This window comes from Lycium barbarum, chromosome 10, assembly GCF_019175385.1.
Source record: "Lycium barbarum isolate Lr01 chromosome 10, ASM1917538v2, whole genome shotgun sequence".
Taxonomy (NCBI): domain Eukaryota; kingdom Viridiplantae; phylum Streptophyta; class Magnoliopsida; order Solanales; family Solanaceae; genus Lycium; species Lycium barbarum.
In genome coordinates this window covers 91,436,715-91,460,322 of record NC_083346.1, presented here as the reverse complement: position 1 = coordinate 91,460,322, position 23,608 = coordinate 91,436,715, and the positions used below count along the sequence as shown (strand labels likewise).

Here is a 23,608-nt window from a genome sequence, read left to right as displayed (position 1 = left end):
AATATCATTAAATCCATATTTGAGCTTCATCTTCTACTTTCTTCCCTTATCCAAGTTATGCAACAACCAAATACTCTTAATAACATGAAATAGATGTAAAACTCGCCTTTTATTGTATAAGGATGAACTTTGGGGAGAAGGGTCTCAACGTAAACCCTAGCTCCATGCAAAACCCTAATTTTTAAACCTTGACCGCCGGCAGTATGGCCGTGGTGGCCACTGGTCAGTCATCTCTGGTGGCTGGCCAAACCTCTACATCTACTCCTACACCTACTATGACAATGAAATATTCCCATAATGAACCTATAATACCTAAGATGGATTACAGACATATACTTCAACCACAAAACCCTAATCCCATGCAAAATGTTACGTCCAAACTCTCTGTTAAAAAGGTGGAATATCGCAATGGTGTTCATGTATTGCGATGGACTGAGAGGGAGGTGGATCAGATGGAGAAATTGGAAGATTTCAAGCATGCAGTCGTTGGTAAATTTTCATATGGATGGACATCATTGGAGGAACTAAGATCTATCATCCCTGCTCAATGTGGGATGAAAGGGAAGTGCACCATTGGCTTGTTTCGTGATAGACATGTGCTTATTAGGCGTTCGACAAAGGAGGACTTTGCTACTCTTTGTTCAAAAGGTGTGTATTACTTACAATCTAAAGATGGATATTCGTACCAAATGAGACCTTTGATATATGATTCTAAGTTTAAAGTTGATCAAGAAACATCAAAGGTTATATCTTGGATCTCCTTTCCATACTTGCTGCCTACTTTCTTTGTCACAGAGGCATTATTTTCACTTGCATCTGCTGTTGGTATACCTCTTCATGTGGGTCTTACCACTATTAATCGCACAAGACCAAGTTGTGCAAAAGTCAAAGTGCTTATGGACTTACTGGCAGATCTACCTGATTTTGTTAATATGGAAATTGAAGATGAGGATTCTAAGGAATATTGTAAAGAATGTAAGTTACAAGGGCATAATGAGGCTGAATGCAGGAGACTTCATCCAGAACTAGCAGTATTTTATGAGGGCAAGGAGAAGGATGATGAGCATGTAGTGAATGAGCCTGGGAAAGTGGAAAATGATTCTGTAAAGAAAGGGAAGGCTATTGTGATTGATGAGGTGAAACATGATGAGGTAGCAAATGGCAAATTACTTGATGCACAACATCAAAAGAATCATTTTTTTTTTCAGAATATGAGGAGATTTAATGCTAGGAGATTAGCTAGTGGGAAATTACTTGGTGATCCTGGGAATTGGAATGTTGTTAAAGATAATAGGGATTTCTCGAGTGCCAAGCAGGATAACTCAGATTCAAAGTTGTCACAGATCACCCCAACTGAGATTAAAGATACAAATGTAATGGTCCAAAACATGTTTGAGGTGTTACAAAATTAGAATAATGGAGATGATATTGATGTAGAAGTGGTAAATAACAATGCAGATGAAGATCAGGAGCAGGAGTTAATTATCTCTGAAGATCAAAGAAGGCAAGGCGATCACAATCAAAATTTGTTGTTAATAAAGAATGATTCAGAGAAGAAATCAAATGTTAAAGTGGAGAACAAGTTGGAGGATTCACAAGATCTAATGGTCTCAACTGACAATGATAAAATTGCAGAAGTGGAGCTTATCAGTGTTGAAGGGCATGAAGATATAGTCAATTCTCTTCAGGTGTTGGTTCAAGGAAAAGACATGCACTCTGATGATCTGGAGGCTCAACCAAAAATTGTTACTGATACTTTGAAGGTGATGGATGATCATGCTGATTCAACTCTGTGTGAACTTAAATGTAATAGAGCAAGGTGAGGTGCTGGATAAAAAAGTGGATGTTGTCATTGGATCAGAGATGATTCCTGATAACAAGATTGTTGATAGTTATTCTTGATAACAAGATTGTTGATAGCACAAAAGAGTGCTTAGCTAATTTCTCTATACCTGATAACATGCTTGAGAAAGATAGCAAAATGGAATCTACTTTGGAGAAGGAACATGTCACTCTAGTATTATCAACAAATGTAAGCATGATTAATGAGAGTGGTGGTGATAGGAGCATACAGGTTGATGCAGATAGGGAGACTGAAGAGATTTCTAATGAGGATGTAGACAATTCTAGTAGTAACTTGCAGTTGGGTGGCTGTTATCATGAAAAAGGTGCATATGCAGAAGAAAGGAATTTAGATTTGGCTATTATTCCTGATGTCAAGGATGCTCAGCCTCTGAGTGTTGCTGTAAGGATTTTCCCTAATAAGGCTTTGCATGATGTTGTTTCTCATTATCTACATGATGAAAAAGATAAGTTGACTTTGGTCAAAAATAAGAAAGAAGATGCTGATGGTACTGCTATTGATATGAGTCTTCAACAGATGTGCATAGAAGCAGGATTATCTCCAAAAACACAAAGCAAAGGGTCAAAGAAAGGATGAAAGCAAAATTCTTCTGATGTTCCACAAACAGTAAGGTACTCAACAAGGAATAACTCTAAGAAATCTATTAAATGATTGTTAAATCCTTATTTTGGAACATAAGATAGTGAAGTCTCAACAAGCATTTCATAGAGTTCAAATGTTAAATAGGCATCACAAGTTCTTTTTGGTGGCTCTGATGGAACCTTTTCAGCATCAGAGACAGATTCAGAAATATAGAAGGAGACTTGGAATGCCTTATGCTAATTTCAACTATAATGGTAAAATTTTGTTTTTTGTTCAACATAATGTAGATGTTGAGGTTCTTTTGGATACTAAACAATCCATTACTATAAAGCTGAAGTTTCAAGAATTGAATAGAGATATTGTGGTTACAATGGTCTATGCTAAATATTCAGAAGTGGAGAGATTGCAGTTATGGGATAGTTTATACTTCTTGGCTAGTAACATGACATCTCCTTGGCTGATTGGTGGAGATTTCAATGTTATATTGAATGAAGAATAAAAAATAGGACGTTTACCAGTTTTTCCACAAGAATATGAAGATTTTGCCTTTTGTCTGAATTCTTGTGAGTTGCATGAGATGCCTTTCAAAGGGAGTCCTTTCACTTGGTGGAATGGTAGGGCTTGCAATGACTGCATTTTCAAGAGGTTGGATATGATTATGCATAATGATACATTCCAGAATTGGTTTGGACAGCTTGAAGTGGAACATTTGTCAAGGACTGGTTCTGATCATGCACCATTATTTGTATCTTGTGGAGATCAAGTGGAGAATTTTATCAAACCATTCAGATTTCTCAAATTCTGGGTGGAGCATGATACTTTTCTTGACTTTATTAAGCAGTAATGGGAAGCAGACCTATCTGATGATGTTTTTCTTTCCTTTAAACTCAAAATGAAGAAACTGAAAGGTGCTTTAAGTACATGGAGTAAGGCTACTTTTGGGGACATTTTTAAACAACTAGTGATCAGAGAGGATATAGTTAAGATTAAAGAGCATTTGTTTGAGGAGAACCCCTCTGAAGAAAATAGAATTGTCATGCAAAGGGCTCAAGATGAACTTAAACTGTATCTTCAGTATGAGGAAGAATTCTAGAGGCAAAAAGCTGGGATGGACTATTTCTCAGAAGGTGATAAAAATACAAGATTTTTCCATAGTCTGGTAAAAGGAAGAAGGAAAAGAATCCAGATCAAGAGGATTCAAGATGCTGCTGGAAATTGGCTAGAGGATGCTGATAGAGTTGCTAGTGAAGCTGATAACTTTTTTCATAAGAAATTTACTGATGGGGAGGTTAGTGAAGATTCTCCAATTCTTAATCATATTCCTGAACTGATTAGAGAAGAGGATAATGTGCTACTTGCTGAACAACCTACTATTGAGGAAGTACAGAAGGCAGTGTTTGAATTAAATGGGGATAGTACTTGTGGCCCTGATGGATTTTCTGGGATTTTGTATCAGAAGTGTTGGGAGGTGATCAAGGCTGATGTATTTAGTGTTGTTAAAGTTTTCTTTGATGGTCAGACTCTTCCCAAGTCAATCACTAACACTACTTTAGTTTTGTTGCCAAAGAAGAATGTTGTTGAGTCTTTCTCTGATATGAGACCTATAAGTCTTAGCAACTTTATCAATAAGGTCATATCAAGAGTAGTTCGTGATAGATTGGACAAGTTACTTACAAGGGTGATATCTCCAAATCAATCAGGTTTTGTCAAGGGTAGGAATATAATTGAGAATGTATTGTTGACGCAAGAAATTGTAACTGATATAAGGAAGAGAGGAAAACCAGCAAATGTTGTGATTAAGTTGGATATGACAAAAGCATATGACAGGGTCTCATGGTTATATCTCTGTAAGGTGATGAAGAAGATGGGATTTCTTAGAGCTTTCATTGATCTTATAGCAAATAATTTGTATTATGTGCTTCTAAATGGTCAGGCACATGGTTTCTTTCACTCTACAAGGGGTGTCAAGTAGGGGGATCCACTCTCTCCTGCTCTTTTCATCATAGCTGTAGAAGTTCTTTCAAGGGCATTAAACTCTTTGTTTGATCAGCCTGGTTTTGTTGATTATGGGATGCCAAAATGGAGTGCTGAGCTGAATCATCTGGCATATGCAGATGATATAATCATCTTTTCTACTGCAGACAACTGCTCTTTACAGATGATTATGGATACTCTTCAAGAATATGAGAAAATATCTGGACAACTGATAAACAAGAGGAAAAGTTCTTTTTATATGTTCAGCAAAGTTTCAAATGAGTTGAGTCAGCAGGTTGCAGCAGTAACAGGATTTGTGAGGGGGCAATTTCCTTTTACATATCTTGGAGTACCAATTACTCATGCCAGGAAAAGGAAAGTGGATTATACTGAGTTATTGAAGAAAGTCAAAGACAAGTTTCAAACTTGGAAAGGAAAGTTACTGTCTTATGGTAGAAAAGCAGTGTTGATTACAAGTGTCCTTCAAAGTATCCCAATTCATGTTCTATCTTCTATAAGGCCTCCTCAATGTGTTATTAAAGAACTACACAGGATCTTTGCAAGGTTCTTTTGGAATAATAAGGAGGAAGGAAGATGCAGACACTGGTCATCTTGGCTTAACATGTGCCTTCCTAAACATGAAGGAGGTTTGGGTTTCAGGTCTATTTATGACCTGTCCAAAGCCTTATGTGCTAAACATTGGTGGAATTTTAGAACCACTAGTTCACTTTGGGCTAATTTCATGTGGAATAAATACTGTAAGAAGCAAATTCCTCAGGTGGTTCAATGGAAGGGAGGTTCACAAGTCAGGAAGATGATGTTGGAAGTAAGGGAAAGTATTGAGCAGAAAATCTGGTGGGAGCCAAAGATTGGAAGTTCAAACATCTGGTTTGATAATTGGACTAAGTTAAGTGCTCTCAGCTATGTGGTTCCATAGTCCTGGCATATCAATGATCATGCGGAAGATATTTCTGAGCTTATGTCAAATGGAAGATGGGATATTAACAAACTCATGCGGTTGTTTCCTGAAGATATAGTGCAACATATAACACAGGAAATTGAGATTAAATATGCATCAAATGAATAGGACAGATCTTGGTGGATGATGAAAAGTACAGGAAGGTTTACAGTAAGTAGTGTATGGGAGCTATTGAGACAAAAAGCAGAGTTATTAAATGGATGAGACCTGCATTAGGATTCTACAAGTATAATACTAATGGAGTTGCTAAAGGAAATACCTGGCCAAGTTCGGCTGCATTTTGTATCAGAAATGAAGATGGTGATTTGGTGTATGCAGTTGCTAAAACTCTGATTGATAGATCAAATATAGTTTCTGAGGCTGAGGCTATTAGAATGGGTCTGATGTACTGTGTGGAGAAGCAACTCTTTCCATTGATTATAGAGACTGATTCCATGACCATGAAAATGATTATCAATGCTGAATGAAAGATCCCTTGGAGTGACTGTGGAGCATATACATAGAGAAGGAAATGGACTTTCAGACTTTTTAACTAACTTTGTTTTTGATTTTGTAGGTGCAGTTCAGTTTCATAATTTTCAAGAACTACCAAGTCAAGCTAAGAAGATTCTGAATTTGGAAAAAATAGGAATTCCTAACTTGAGAGTAAGAACTCTACAAGACAAAGAACCAGATTAAAGTCCTTGATACCAACACTAAAATCCATTGCTAAGTACAGAATTTCAACCGACTATGAGCTATTGCAGCATATGTATTAAGGTGGTATCAGTGTGCTTGTCATGCTCATTCCTTAATATAAATGTTGTGATGCTCATGATATAAGTAGCAGACTGTACTGGTTATGGATCAAGCAAGATAGTGGCCTGGTTTTCATGAAGACGGTGATATACACAGCAATATACAACTACTTTCAAGCTTGCCTGAAGAATGATTCATATGACTTGAAGCTTTCCACCTATGAGACTTTGAAGGTATGATAGAAGTTATCAAGCCAAGGCTCTTGGATTCTAGTTGGTGATAATCTGTTGATGTTTACTTCTACTGGCCATAAGTCACTAGATTTTCCTGTGTTTTCTTTCACTTTATTTAGATCAATCTTGTTGGATTGATCCTTTCTTATTTTCTGTTCTTTGCTTTTTGTTGGATCAATCTCTTCTGGATTGATGTGTACATAGTTTCTTTATTAATATAATTCCACCTTAATGGTGTCCTTTACTTATAAAAAAAAACAAGGATGAACTTTGGGTTAATGTATTTCACTTGAATGAAACCCCAACTTCAATACCAAAGGAAATTTTGAATTCTACAAACCCTGGTGAGTCTCCCCACACTTGATCCTCTTGATTCTTGCTATTTAATCTTTGATTTCTCTTGGGTTTGGGTTAATATGATAGGGGGAAGGTTCTAGAGCTTTCAAGACTTGGGGAAAATGTGGGAAATGAAAAATAAGAGCAAGGGTCATCTATATATAAAAAGAGAAAAAAGTGATCCGACCCGGTTATACGGCCACTTATACGGTCCGTATAATTTTATGCGGTCTTTATAAATGGTCGTATAATCCCACCATGGGATAACCCCTCTCCGTATAAGTTATACAGACTGTATAAGTGGTCGTACAACCCATTTTTTCCGAACTTGCTCTCGTTGATTCATTTGACTTTTACATTTCACTTCCTTCGACGAATTTAGTTCCACCGAGTCATGCGACTTCAAAATCTTGTAGTATGCACTTAAAGCTATCAAATACTCCCCTTAACTTCATAAGGACTTCATGTTAAGGCTTTGCGTTAGTCTATTTACAGCGCAACAACTCGAAATTCTCGAGATGTAACAAGAACTATGTGAATACATGCTATATACAAGAGATATACCTCAATATACAGGGTATACAGGGCTGTCATATATTCCATAATATAGGAAGGTTGTATACTTGGTATAAATGAGGTGTACTCGCCTGTAAAAAATGAAGTTGTTCTTTGCTTTTAAAAATCTATAAATAATTATACTTGGGCTTTTATTCATCTGAACCTGTTGGGCATTGTTGTGTGTAGCACCCCTTTGTTTCTATAGTTGGTCCAGTCTTATTGGGTTTAAATAAATTGATGGGTTTTTTTTGAATTACCAATGATTAGTTAAGAATTTTTCATTCCCAGTTTTGTTTCCTTTCTTTCCTTCAACAATTGCTTATTTGTGAATTCAAGTTTGTTTAATTTCGATTTTTGTTATTACCTTAGACCCATACTAATCCTTTTTTTTATGTGCTATGTGAACCTATCCTGGGCTATTTGGCCACTCTTTGCATTGAACCAAGTTGGGCTTGAAGCCCAACTTCCTTTGTTTGATCGAGTCCGTTGAAAAAAATGGAAAGGGAAGCTGATATTTGTGGAAGGTCTAGCCAATGGGTGAAACTGGCACTGATGGGCTTGGGTAGGCCCATCAGTTGTTCACAAATATTTTTCTACTCTCTCCCCTCTTCCTATTTTGAAATCTGGCATGTATGTATATTGTATACACTGAATGTGCTAAATATTGAAACCCTATGGATATAGCTTAGGAGATAGTTAGTAATTTAGGAAAGTTGCCAAACTGATTTAAAACTTGATTATTTTTCGGCATAAAAACCAGAGCCTAACTACATGATTTTGAGTTTTAAAAGAAGGGAAGCTACTACTGCTCTTAAAGAACGAAGAAGAAAATAGGATTTGGGTTCGATTTGAATTGGTTTAAGGTTTGAATGAAGCAAAAACGTTTTTCTTCAAACATAAATAGTAGGTTTGGGCCTCAAGCCCGCGATTCAAATGATTCAATTGTTGAGAAAGTGTGTTTTCAGATTTTTGGCTTAAAAGAATGTGTAATAGGTTGTACCAGAAAGGCAAAAATCTTGAACTTGAACAAATTTGGGTAAATTTTTTTAAAAAGAGGGGTCTGGACTTGAACAAATTTGGATGGAAAATGCATTTGGACCTGGAAGCCCACAGTAGGCTTGGACTAAAAATAAAAACGAGATTGTTTTATTTTGGGCTGTGTTGGACTGAAATCATTTGGAAAGGGTTATGATGGTGACAGGGACTTGAATCTGAAAAATATCGTTGACTTATGGGCTTCAAAAATTAAAATCGATCTAATTTTTGATATATATATATATAAGTATAAAAATGGAGATATACTCTATATTTTCATACGTATAAAAATCCGCAGGTACTAAACCCATTTTGTTAGGACTAGAATAGTGGTGACTCTACTCGGGAGAAATTCCGAGTGTGTCCTAGTCTGGCAACAAAGTGTGTTGAACACTTACGCAGATTTTCTAAACCAAAACCCCTTTTTATAATGGAACTTTTTACCGAATGTTTCCTTAAAGTTATGATATGAATGACATTTTTTGCGGAAAACTAAACACTTTTAAACAAATAAGTATATTAATCACACATTGAAGCTCGTAGGTCAACCGTATTCTACGGATCTTTAATACTAAGATGCGTAAAACCTTCCCTTGGGGATCACCAGAACTCTTACCTCAACCTTTGGTCCAAAAGATTTTTTATTTATTTTGAAAAAATCTTTTGCCCCAGTTTTCCTAGTTTTCCATAAATAAATTAGGTGGCGACTCTAAAAATACTAAAATCCAATTAGAGTACCAACAACCTCGTAGTAACTTTTTGCCTTAACCCGTGTAAAAGCGAACCGTAACAGATGGTGACTCTACTAGGGATTTCTTAGGTTATAACCGTAAGGGTTTCAATATAATGTGATTTTAACTGTATTTATTTGTTTATGTGTTTTCCGCAATTATAATTGTCATTCATTTCATATCATAAACTCCGCCACTCCTAGCAAAAAGCATGATTTCAAAGGGGACACGTAGGATCGCGGTCTTTCCTTCACTAAAAAAACCCAAAACACCCCTTCGTTGGAACACATTGAACGTTAAATTGGTGTGCGGTCACCCAACGGCTGACAACGGTTTACCCCAAGGTCAATTCAAAAAATCCACTCTTGCATATGCCTAGGTTAGACCTAAAACAAATCCAAATATGAAGTAGGCTGGGTGGTTTGGATATTTTAGACGTATCCAAACCCGATAGGAAGACTACCCAGTGTCAAGTACGGTCTATGACCCGAAAAACACCGTATCTCATATTATGTGCTATTTGGAAACATGTAATGTGCCTATAAATAAAATCATTGCCTAGTTGGGGGGGGGGGGGAATCAACTTTGGTTTCTATTTTGTAGATGTCGATCCACTTGAGTTTTGATATAGTCCTGACTACACCTGAGTTGCTGCGGATTTGGTGGGGCCAATTGCCCCCAGAGGAGAAAAAGGGGATTTCATGTCACTTAGGAAATTTGACATCCATTATGACTATGACAGGTTGCAAGGAATTGATAGAGGTGATTCCCTGAATCTGGGATAGACATAGGATGGTTTTCAACTTTGGTTTCTTGCTTGTAGATGTCGATCAACTTTGGTTTTGATATAGTCCTGACTACACTTGAGTTGCTGTGGATTTGGTGGGGCCAATTTCCCCCAGAGGAGAAAAAGGGGATTTCATGTCACTTAGGAAATTTGACATCCATTATGACTATGACAGGTTGCAAGGAATTGATAGAAGTGATTCCCTGAATCTGGGATAGACATAGGATGGTTTTCAGATTCGAGGATGACATCGAAATGACGCCAACTCTAGAGGAGTTTAGGGATGTGTTGACTAGCGTAGGCTCGGGGTTGAAAAGAAGAAAGAACCCGACCAAAATGCTTTAATCCCAGAAAAACCCACTTACTCCCAAATTTGTAGAATGCTTTCTTTGAATTACTCCAATTGGGCCCATGGCCCCACCATACCCTTTAGTGAGTTATACAAAAGGTTTGAAAGCCCGGATGGATTTGTGGAGCATTCTGGGGAATTCAAGACTTATGTTGAATGGACGGCCACTAGACCTTTAGCTTTCGCCATTTGCTTTCTAGGAACTATTTATTTTTCCCAAAGATTGGTCCTTAGCCATAGACGCTCGAGTCATTTCGGTCGCCCATGCCATCTTATACGGCATAACCCAACAAGAAGAAACCAAATACTTTGACATAACCCCAATCATACAAGTTCATTTGTACCGAGCCCTGAGCCTCTACCGGAATCACTACAAATACTTCCAATGTTGTAACTTACTCCTACAATGGTGGATCCTCATGCACATGATCAAAGTTAGGGGTGAACAGTTTTTAAGTAAGCTGGCTGGAAAGGATGGTCTTCGGGATTTTTGTCCAAACTTCGGAGAACAAATCATACAAAGTTGGACATTTACCTTTTCTAGATTAAAAGAGGAAAGCATTCACTGGATGTTCCACGACTTCGTGTCCAGTGAAGTTGTGGTTAAAGGAAGAAAGTGTCAATTCTTACCACTTATGGGAATTCAGGGGATTCGCCTTTATGCACCTGCCAGGGTCTTGAGACAATTTGGGAGGATTCACTGCCCCAGATTGGAGGCATGGGGAATTTTATCATTGACTATGACATTGATAGACCGCCGAGGGCTTCATATTGCATACGAGAATAGAAAGGTCGCATGATTTGGGGTCCGATACCTTAGCCGAAGATAGGTTTCGTCTGGGTTGTGTTGTGGAGTGTAAGGATTGGTTGAGGGCCGACTTACAAGGCACGCTTCCTCCTAGACCTATTCTCTACAGCTGTGTTCAAGACAAGGATTGGCAAGCCGAGATTCGAGCCCGTTTGATTCAGAGAAGAGCCGATGACAGAAATGCCAAGTATTTGGAGAAAATTGAGCATGACAAAGCCGTCATAGAAAGATTGAGACATGAATTGGAGCTTACTAATGATTGTTTGATCAAGCTAGATGATCGGATGAAGAAGACTTTAGATGATGTCGCTCCACTGACTTTCATACAGAAGGGATTTCTGATGGAAGCTACTTTGACATTGGCCCATCTTCATATCCAGACTTCCCTTCAAAAGGCGAGGAAAGCCAAGACTGACCAGGATTGGGCTTCATCATCCACCACCGGAGGACACTTTTGCTGATTTACTTTATGCACTGTCTTTACTTTATCTTTTGTACCCCTTCGGGGAAGAATATTATTATTAATGATTTCGGGGCAATGGTTTGATTCAAATGGCACATTTATGTTTCAAACGATTAGTATGCTTAGGAATACGAGTAGTGTAAACCTATAAATTGCTTTGTGTGACTTATTTTCTTTCATATGTTTCGCTTAAATGCTTAATTTATCTCAAGTACCACCCACTCACCCAAAGAAAAACAATGAATAAAACTACCCGTACTAAGTCTAGCAACCTTCTCAGAATCTGAAGATGAACACCAAGAACGCATCGGAGCTAGAGGTTATGAGAAAGAATGAGGTCTCGCTTCGCCTAAAAGATTCAAGATCTCGAAAATCAGATCCGTGCAGTCAAGGCTAAGATCAAAGAGGCTAATGAGTTAATGGATTCAGCGCAGAGTCTGCCCGAGAAACCTGTTGAAGCTCAAGGAGATAACGTCCTGGACAAGGGAAAAGGGATCCTTCCCGAATACATCCCAGTAATGAAGGAGCCCGAGGAAGAAGAAATGGAGTCGGACCCGCAAGAACCCAAGAGCCCATCAAGGGAAGTTGCCTCCGGTGCACCACTTAGCACGCAAAAGAATGGGAACTTCCGCTGCGCCATCGAGCCCAAAAAGGGAAAAAACTTCTGTTGTGCCATCAAGTCCCAGGGAAGAACCCGAGGAACGGATAGAGGATATCCGACTAGCTTCGCTCGAATGGTGGGATATTGCGATTAAGGCATTGAATTGTCCCTTCCGCGTCTCGCTTAAGCACATTACGAGCAAGGAAATGATGATCAAGTTTCAAAGCAAAGGGATAGTCAATATTTGCTTCGATAGGTTGCCACCATGTGCTCCGGTCTGCGCACACAAGGGATGCCCTTATCAACGGGATCAGGCAAGGTACACCATCAATGAATGCTTGGCCTTCGAGAAAAGACTCATCAAGCTGATAGATGAGAAAAGCATCACCAAGATGTGGGGCCCGTATTCACTTTTGGTCCATGACAACATCACCCCAACTGAATGGATTACGCTGAATACTCATATTTGGCATTATGACTTTACAGTGTTTAGGGATTCTTATGCCAACATCTTCTACAAGTTGGTCAGCATCGGAAAGATTAGCCCCATCAGAACGAGATGGGCTCAAACTGAAAGAGTTGGCCGTCAGAAAATGTGTTTGTACCATTCTGGAGCTTTAGGGCACGACATAGAAGAGTGCAATGCGTTCCATTTTGAATTGGATAATTTGGTCCAGAAGGGTTCCATTTGGTTGGTGCTCTCATCTCAGTATTTAGATTTAGGGCCTTTAGGGCCAGAAATGGTTGAACGGACAAACAACCTGTGATGACCTCAAAAGTAAGGTCATTTTTTGGGTAGTTTAGGGGATCCCATTTTTTGTACTTAATACCGATTCCCCCCCCCCCCCCCCCCCTCTCATTTTGGGCAAACGGAACTGCGCAGACCTGATGTCCCTAGGAGGGATACGCAGGAAGCCCCTATCAGGTGGTCACGGGTAGATTTTAAGATAGGGAGTCTTATCTTGTGTAAACCGAACTACGAAAGGGCCTGACTTCCCGCGGAGGGATACGTAGGCAATCTACGTAAGAATCAGTCCCTATATAATAAAAATATTATATTCCCCTCACTCAAGCAAAGCCCAAGTACCCAAGACCCTATATAAGAGATCAATTGAGCATTTAAATCAAACATATGATTATTTATGTGCTAAATGTTTTAAACTGCCATCTATATGTGATATCTTGATTTTCTTTTCATTATCGGACGAACTAACTCTGTTTGCCTTTGAGTTATTCTTTTCTTATAAAAGAGAGGTTGATTCGTGTTCACACTGGCATACTTCACCAGATCCAAAGCTGCAATAGCATCCTTATCCCAACAAGATAGAGGCAAAGAAAAAATGACTGGTACTTCCGAGAACAAAACTGCCCCTACTGACATTGCTTAGAGAGAATCGCCTCTGCGGGAACTGCCTGAGTCGTCACCTACTGAAGACGTCATGAAAATGATGTTTGAAAAAATCGCCCATCTTCAAGAGGAAGTGGCGCGAAACAAAGCTGCTAATGCTGCCCGAGAGGCCCCTGCTGAAGAAATAAGGCCTCCACCGTTTTTTCTATCTCTGAATTCACCATTACCCGATCACTTCCCCAATTAGTCTGTTATGACCACTATGCCATTTACCCCAATTGACGGGGACATTGGTGGCTCGAACCACACCCCACCACCACTTAACACAAACCAAATTCCCGAAACTACTAACTCTATCCCCTCTTACCCAACACCACAAAATACCTATCCCAGCATCACTATACAACCAAGCATCATCTCACTACCAACCAATAAACCCACCCCTATTCCCCGAACTCGCCCTGCTGTTTCCTTCCACATACCTATCATACCAGATACTTTTTCACCCGATCAACAAATCGACCATTATGAGGAGATGGAAAAAGCGTGGAAGGCCGAGCAGGAAAAACAGGAAGAAAGGCTTGAGCGGAAGATGACCGCAATGTTGGAACGGTCCATGAGAACTACCCTTACTGGCACAGGTTTGAGCTACGACGATTTATGTATGCATCCAAACTTGGATTTACCCGATGGCTTCAAAGTACCCCGTTTCGAGTTGTTCAATGGGACGGGCAATCCTAAAGCGCATCTACGGGCCTACTGTGACCAATTGGTCAGCATTCGAGATAACCAAGCGCTCATTATGAGGTTGTTCAGCCGAAGTTTGACCAGAGAAGCCTCAGAATGGTTCACGGCGCAAGACATATGTCGTTGGATCACATGGGAAGACATGGTCGCGGCTTTCATGGAAATGTTTCACATTAACATGGAGACGGCACCGGATAGATAATACTTGGAAAAAGTAAAGCAACAGTCCACTGAAAATTTCCACGAATATGTGAGTAGGTGGAGAATAGAGGCCGCCGGGGTACAACCCCCGATGGGCGAAGAGGAACTTGTGTCGGTTTTCATCCGTTCACAAGAAATAGATTTCTATGATAGAATGCTCTCAATGGCAAGAAGACCTTTCTCCGAATTGGTCAAAAGGGCGAGGCCATAGAAGATGGTCTCCAGACTGGCCGAATCATAAGTATGATAAAAAAATTCACTGGTTCAAGCTCAACCAGGTTAATACGCAAGAAGAAGGAAGACGTGGCTAGCATATCCCATACTCCGAGCCCTAAAACCAAAAGAAGGGAAGATTTCCCAATAGAAGCATATGCTTCACCTCCCTCAAACACCTACATTCCCACTCCTTACAACACGGTGCCCGTATATTACGCGCAACCAAACTTCATATCGCCACCCCCAAATTACCAAGCTTCACAAAATGCCTTCCAATCACACCCCCCGAATTACCAAGCTCCACAGCCAAATTATCAAAATCCCCCGCCCATTTACCGCACTCTGCAAAATAACCAACCCAATACCTATCAAAATCAACCACCACCAAATGCCTATTGTCACGACCCAGCCCCGTGGGCCGCGACTGGTGCCCTATTTGGACACCCAAACAGACTTACGTACCAGATCGACATATCGAAGATTTATTCAAACTTAACATACGTCATTTTAAACAGATACTGAAAACGAATATCATCTTAAGCGGTCGCCCGTACAGAAACATCATATCAAATCCGGTAGGCTGGCGGAATACACATCGCCCAGATATACATACATATACAAACATATGGGCCGTTTTGGCCATAATAGCAAACGGGACCGGTTAAGGCACAAATCACGATCATAGTCGAACAAATGTGACCCATGACCCACATATATATCTACAGGCCTCTACAAACCATGACAGAAACATATGACGGGACAGGGCCCCGCCGTACCCAAATAGTCATACATACAGAATATGTATCACAGAAGATATGTACCAAAGATATGAGCTCCGGATCAAAAGGAGTAATCCAAGTGGCAGAATATGTATCCTATACTGGAGGATCACCAAAACGAATGTCCGTACCTGCGGGCATGAAACGCAGCCCCCGAAGAAAGGGGGTCAGTACGAAATATGTACTGAGTATGCAAAGCATGACATACAGAAATCCGAATCATAACTGAAGTGAAGAGTACAGAAAATGGATACAGAATTAGTATATCAAAACCTGTGCTGAAAGTATGTATATATAATGCAATTAAAATCGTGCATAGGGCTCAGGAACGTGGTCGCCACTCCGACGCTGGCGCCACAACACATCATACTCCAGAAGGTTTCATATCTCCGTACGATCCCCGAACATATCGTATCAACATAACATATCACAACACCAGAACATGTTATATGCCATATCACATCATAACGCCGTATATAAGCGGTAACCGGCCTTATGGCGAGGTCTCGGGAACCGTAACACATCATACTGCCGAATGTAACATAGTGCGCATGATCACAAAACCGGCCCGGGAACCGGCGAACGATATCATAGTAGTAGGCACGAGCTGATTAGTGAGGAAACCATATGCATATAAATAAATAAATTTCTTTCAAACTCGATAGCCAAATATTTTTACAAACATATGAAGGCTCAAAATTAAGATTCGGTCAATTGGAATTAGTATGAGAGAGTTACAAACTTTCGAAGTACGGAACCTTCTGAAAATATTTCATAAGTCATACTTAGGAATTCAAGTATCATTCATATTAAGAAGCTTTCAAATAACATTATGGAGCAAATCAAACGGAGTCTTAGAATCATGTACACATATCCAAAATATATATATATATATATATCCAAAACTTTAGTCATATCAAATATTTTTCGAACAACATCCGGAAACGTATCGACTAGAACTTCGAACATCACAAGTATGTATCAAACCATATGGGATAGTTTATGGAAATCAAAGACATAGGCCATCCTAGTGGCTGTAGGAGTAGAATTTTCTTTAGAAGCATATATATGTCATTTGTTTATTTCATAACGGTCATGCCAAAAGAAAGAAAGGTAGGCTCTACATACCTCAATCGCTCGCTAACAAATCCCGATTACTCGTTAAATAAATCCTGACTCAAGTCTCGGGCTCTCCAAGATCTACAATGACGTTATCAATTACCAAACATTAGCTACAAGTACTTAGAAATTCAACTTTAACTAGTACTTGTCTACAGAAATTTCGGCAGCATCTCCCCTGTAAATTCAACATCCCCGAGAATACAACTCGGTCAAATTCATCAACAACCATACCAACAATACCAACAACCATACCAATAACATCAAGAATCAATTCAGAACGCATTCTAACATTAGTAGCCTTCTTTTTCTATATAGTCATCAACATTCAATTCAACCACGTACGTTCAAGCCGATATCGACACTTACATATTCACTACTAGTTCAAGATCATTCAAATACAATTCAAAAGAATTTCATACAATTTTACAAAATATTCAACAATCCCACCAAAAACCATACTTCACCTGAAACCTCCAATCTTCGACACGAACATTCACAACACATTTTATCTTCCAATTTCATCAACAACAACAACAATTTGCACCTTAACAACTCCATTCCCATAATTACATAAAACTATAATAAAATCACATAATTTCCTACAACAACTTAACAACCAATTTTTCATGCCAACTTGAACTATTATTCTTCCATTTACATCACAGGGCCACAACAACACAATTAACATAATAAATAAAATTTGTTCATCCTTCTCCATCAACAACACTACACGGCCACACACACGCATACCCACAACACACAAATTTCATAATTTTCATTCATTTCCACATACTACAACATATATATAAGTCTTCCATAACATAAAAAGGATAGAATTCTTACTTTTTTTCAATTTTTCCACTTGCCAAAAAAAAGTACTTTCTTGCCTAAAAAATTATACCACGTTGAAGAGGGTCTTGAACTTAGTAGTAATACTAGAAAACTATAATTTTTGGACCCAAGATTGATGGCAAAAAAAAAATCTCTTTTTCTCCAAGGTGGCCGAATGCCCCTTTGTTCTCTCAAGTCTTGCTCTCACTTTGTTTTGTCTTGAAGGTTCTAGATGAATGATGAATACATGGCCCTTTTCTCTTATTTATTTCATGGTTTTAATTTACATGGGCTTGGGCCTTTTTTATTCTCCATGGCCGGCCACGCCTCTCATTGGGCCTCTATTTTTTTCTTTTTCTTTTTTTATTTTTCTAGCCCAATTCACTTATGGTGAATATTTGTAATTCATGAACCCATTTTTCAAATTCCCAGTTTTGGCCTTGGCCTTCCTCCATATTTTCGCATCAACATTTTTCATGAACAACACATATATATAAAATAAGATCAAAATATTGCTTTATCTCTTACTAGTCACAATTATTTCAAATTTTCCGAATATGCAAAAATACGGGATATAACATCCTCCCCCCCTTTAGAACATTCGTCCTCGAATGTTAAACTAGCCTTATAGGGTCTTGCAAGCATTCCGGGGGAGTTTCTTTTTATAAACAGCACATATAAATCATTCACCAATCAATATGACCAATTAAAGAATTTAGATAACCTGTAGGCATAGGAAACAAGTGAGGATACTTTTTCTTCATCTCGTCCTCTGCTTCCTAGGTCATTTCTTCTCGGTTATTGTTCCGCTACAAAACCTTAACAGAAGGCACATCTTTGGTGCGTAGTCTCCTCGCCTGACGATCCAAAATAGCTACAGGTTGTTCTTCGTAGGACAGCCCCTTCGTTACCTGGATATCCTCTATGGAAAATATTTGGGAAGGATCACCAATACACTTACGAAGCATTGATACATGAAATACCAGATGTACTGCTTCCATATCAGATGGTAAGTCTAACTCGTAGGCGACCTCGCCTATTTTTTGAACAATCTGGTAAGGCCCAATATATCGCGGACTGAGCTTTCCTTTTCTGCCGAATCTCATTACACCCTTCATAGGCGACACTTTCAGAAATATCCCGTCACCAATCTGAAACTCTAAAGGTCGACGTCATTTATTTGCATATGATTTATGTCGACTCTGGGCTGCTAACAACCACTCCCGAATGAGCTTCACCTTATCGACTGCTTGCTGGATCATATCTGGACCAATCAATTTAGTTCCACCCATATCGAACCAACCAATCGGAGATCTGCATTTTCTGCCATATAAAGCTTCATACGGCGCCATCTAAATGCTGGAATGATAACTATTATTATAAGCGAATTCAATAAGCGGCAAATGATCATCCCGGCTACCTCTGAAATCAGCTGCAACTTATCATATCCATCCATACTTGAAGCTTAAGTCGAGTCCTTCTTGCTCGTTCTCTTTAAATTCACTGTCTTCTAGTAACTAGCTCGTTCCGACCATCTCGCTTAAACTATTTCGTAATATCCCTTAATCCCACTTATAACACATTAGGCATATTATCTCGTGTCGTTTCTCTATTTTTGACTCAACTCTTCTATCGCCCCTTTATTCAGATTTGCCCTTAGTTCTCCTATCATGCATCCTATTTCAACCTCTACACGAGTATGTGTAGATGCTCAAATCAGCCCAGAAAATATCTTAGCGTCGTCTCACTAGTCTTCATACCTTACCTTACATTCTTCCTTCATACCTTTCAATAGTATCGGGGCCCAATTATGGCTTTTGCCCTCCGTACTAATTATGTCTCTGTAATTTGCCTCTAACCACCTTACACCTTTCTTTAGCGTATCCAAAATATTGCAACCGCATTGTTGTTACTGAACTCTTACCCTTTTTATCAAGTACTTACTTGGTCTTGTCCTCAGCATACAAGTATTCGTAGGTAGCATAACTATTCTTGTACAATTTGTATAAAGGGTATCTAATCATATTCATAGTCCTTCCTTTTCCCGGTTCATCCTGTTTTACATATCTTATCGTACTATCCCTCACTTGCTGTCTATTTCGCCATACTCTTCTCCCTTCCTCTATTCACCATTTGGTTTTCTCATATCTTGCTATAGGAGAGATTTCCTATCCTTTCTCCTTTGCTACTTATATGTCACAATATCATTAGCCAATAACTCCGTTGTCAACATCTTAACCTCTAATCCGGTATAGCCTTGCTATCCTTTATAATATCTTTTAAGTTGCTCGTTACCATTCTCTTGTCGTATTCTTTTTTTTTCAAGCATTCACTTTCTGTTGTCATATTATCCAAGACCTCTACCAATAATTCTCAGCACTGTATTCCATACCATCTTGACTTATATCCGCTTATTGCTGGCCTTCAAATCTCACTAACTTTTTTCTGCAAGGGATCTCACTTAAAGTTTGGGAATTCATATTAAACGTATCGCAGTCTCAATTGTTTCCATTTATACTTACTTTACTTTCACCCGCTTCCCCCCTTTTGGGGTTGTACTTATACCATATCCATGTCTTTTCTTTATAATCTATAACTTGATTATCTTCGTACGAGACCTTAACAAAATCACGAGGCGATGAGAACTCTCGATTATATAGTACAAAATCTTATCTGATGGTTGGTACTCAAGTATTGTAATTAATGTAGCAATTTATCCGAGGCCACGTTCCATTTATTCCGATCAGTAATTAGCTAGTGCTTATAGTCGTTTCAAATTCTCCATTAGGTAGCACTTATGTTCTAATGATAAATGTCCCCAAACTTTCTTATAACACTATCTTTATCCCAACGAATATCGTCTCTTTCTTCTAATAAATTCACAATACATCAGTTGTTTCGCAAACCCACAATCCTTGTCTTTTAAAAATTTTACTATTCCCGAGGTGAAGTCACATATATGCGGTACTCTTTTATGCCTCATACTCTTTCTCTCTTGTTGTATATCAAATGCTAACTTCTAACTTACTCGAAATCATATCGAATTTGTCTTTATAGTGGTCTTGTCTTATCATCGTTTCGTCGCACTACATCTTTAAGTCCATAACTATATGTTTCCCTTTTATTTTATACTCATACTCAATTAATTACGTCTATCTTGGGTGCTTCCTTTAACATTCCTTTCATTTCTCCAGTCTACGTCCATTTTTATTTTGTGCACGAGTAATCTCATGCTATTCCCGTATCTTTCAGAAAACACAACTTCTACATAAGCCCTTCCTCATTTTCAAATCATATTCTGTTTATCTCTTTTTTATTCTTATCACACCAGTCATTTCCGGTATTTGTTCTGTCTTGTTTCTCATCTTCCTTTGGTTCGGTCTTTCACAATTCTGTCGCTTATATAACTCATTTTCTCACCTATACATGTCATAACACACTGCTAAACTGTAATCTCACTCGTTTTCTTCTTATCTTCTTCCTTCTATTAACCCCTTCTCTTCCGGTGCGCGCTTTCACTTTTGTTACCACTTGACTTTTATTCTGAACTTTCCCTGTAGGACCTTATAAGTTCTTTCTTATTCGTTCTACATCTACTTTACCATTTCACACTAGTTACACCATTTCCTTTAGTTACTTCCTTGCTAGGCTTTACTCATTTCTATAGCAATCCTTATGGTGTTCACAGTACATCCTGTTCGTAATCCATCCTATGACGTAATACTTTTTAATCTTATTCACGATTCTTCTATGTTTTAATTACACTCTGCGGACTAGATGTACTTGACCCCTCGCCCTTTCTGATCAATCCTATCCTTAATATCTCACAAGCTGTCTTATCAACACCTCCAAAATTTGGTATAACTCTTCCTCTTCTGTACTTTTATCTCAATCATACTGTTACTCTTTTTTTTTTTGTAACTCGTCGTAATTTATCCCTGCTTATCGGTTCACTCGATACCTCAATAAAATGTTCTGTTACGAGTTGCCACCTCTTCCTAGATCATCTTTAGTATTTCACCAACAACACATGAAATATACTATCCTAGACAGCCCACAAGTTTAAGTTTTTCTTCCACAAATTCCATCTCTAATTTGTCGATGAGAACTGATAAAATGTTACTATGAGGCATTCTCTATCCACCAGCAGAAGAAAACTAGAGTCCGACAAGCACCACAGAACTTCTTAGTGCTTGATTCACATAGTTTACCTCCATATTTATTTTTGAGTCATGAGCGAATCATTTAATTCCCAACTTCTTGTCATACGCTTTGTATTCCTCCAATAAGGTGAAACTTAATCGCCGGACATTTTTTCCCTTCAACATAGGCTTTTCTAAAGTAAAATGTGGTTGGAACGTATTCTGGTCCGTTTAAATGAATTGCGAATTTGCTGCTCATATATGCTTTCTCGAAATAAAATTTTCCAAATAAGGATGATGCTTCTTACGAATGACATGGAGGATATCTCTTAAGCTTTAATCCAACGTAGTAAATTTACCTTATCAGTATCGACTTTTAAGACATATTATGAACTTATATCTCACTCTCCTCTTTATATTTCTGGGAAAATTTGGGCAGAGGTTCCTCTATACTTCTTACTACCCCAAAACCTGCACACAGGAAATACCAACAATGCCTCACAGGGCCAACATATATACGTATATATCATACCGTATCATAGTCACACAGGGCTAATGTCACGACCCAGCTAGGGGCCGCGACGGGTACCCGGAGCAATTACCGAGCACCGCTCACTCTACTGCTTGTCTTGCTCATTTAATACTCTTTTATCAATTTTACATACCAATTGTAGGAAAATCATATTTAATCAAAATATAAACACTTTATATACATTTGCTTCTTGGCCATCAAAATAATATACATACATATGAAAACATCTTGTGAGACCATTTAACTCACACCGCGTATCTACGAGCCTCTATTAACATAATGAATACATAGACGGAACAAGACTCCGTCATGCCCAAAATATGCATATATGAATGTACATCAAAAGAATAGCCATAAGCACCTCCGAACAATGGAGTGTTATCTATCAGCTGACAGCTACTGAGGACCTGGGCCAAGCTCTCCTCCCTGTCTACCTGTGGGCATGAACACAGCGTCCGAAGAAAGGACGTCAGTACGAATATTGTACCGAGTATGAGAGGCATACATAATGAAAGGAGACATCAATAATATGGGAATAACATCAACACGAGACAACTGAATCTGACTGATAATCATAAATGAAGTAATGCATGCTGTCTTACTCATACTCATCATCATAACATGTATGCATCATATGCAAGCTGCCCGTCCGTGTCGGAACGGTGTGATAATCAATAATATTAGCCCGCGTCCGGGGTACCATCTCATGCCGCCTACTAGTGGTGTCTGTCCACGCCCGTAGGTCGTGGTGTATCCGTATCGCCGGCCGCCGAAGCGGTGTCTGCCCGGCCAACTAGGCCCGGTGTGAAATGCTCATGACATGCTCAATGTAAATACTCATAGTAATATGCTTATCATAAAATACTTATCTTATCATAATGCGTATATAAGACTCATGATCAACTTTACTCTATCGGGGTGACGTAAGGTCGTGATCCCCCGATTACATTATGGAACCATCATGGACATTCTGCCTCACCTTGAAAGGACTAGTACATAAGGTGAGTGTAGGCAAGGAATAACATCATCATCATTCTAGTGTCATCATATCGTATAACTTATCTCATATAGACATTCATAGGTATAAGCTTTTAACTTCTTAGAATGTAAGAACTCATGAAAGGAATAGGGATTCAAGTTAAAAGATTCATGCCATTAGAAAGAAGGACTAGCCTCACATACCTTGGTCGTTTAGCTAAGATCTCGCTCACTTGTTCTCCATCGATATCACGTCGTTACCTTCATAAGAGAATTCGTATCAACATTAGTAACTGACTATAAGAACGCGTCGCTAATTCTAGGAGAAGTTGGGCAGCGCTTCCTTCGCTCATACTACTTTTCCCACGTTCTATATCAACTCCCAATATTCATAATATTATTCGCAATATCATAATCGACAATCGTCATTTACGTACATTTGGCAAAATCCACCCTTTTCCTCCAATTTCCCTTATTTCTACTTCTAGCTCATCCTTGCGTTTTCATGCATTTAATGCTTGTTTCATGATATAAACATCATTTATAACGTATTAATACTCACAACACTTCAATATTCATAGTTCAATTCCACTATCATTCATTTATGTCACTATTCACTCAATAATGACCCATTTCTATGTTCTTCTACATTTCAAGTGTCTAAGCTTTCCAAT

At 38.7% G+C, this 23,608-nt stretch overlaps 1 protein-coding gene across 1 annotated transcript in view; it reads left to right on the top strand.

Moving 5' to 3' along the window:
- Positions 1–203: 203 nt before the first annotated feature.
- Positions 204–23,608, top strand: part of LOC132614939 (uncharacterized) — a 38,695-nt gene continuing 15,290 nt past the window's right edge. Inside the window, exon 1 of the mRNA XM_060329486.1 lies at positions 204–6,370. Within this exon, the coding sequence (XP_060185469.1) occupies positions 204–1,412 (1,209 nt within the window). The 3' untranslated portion in view covers positions 1,413–6,370. The remainder of the gene's footprint in view (positions 6,371–23,608) is intronic.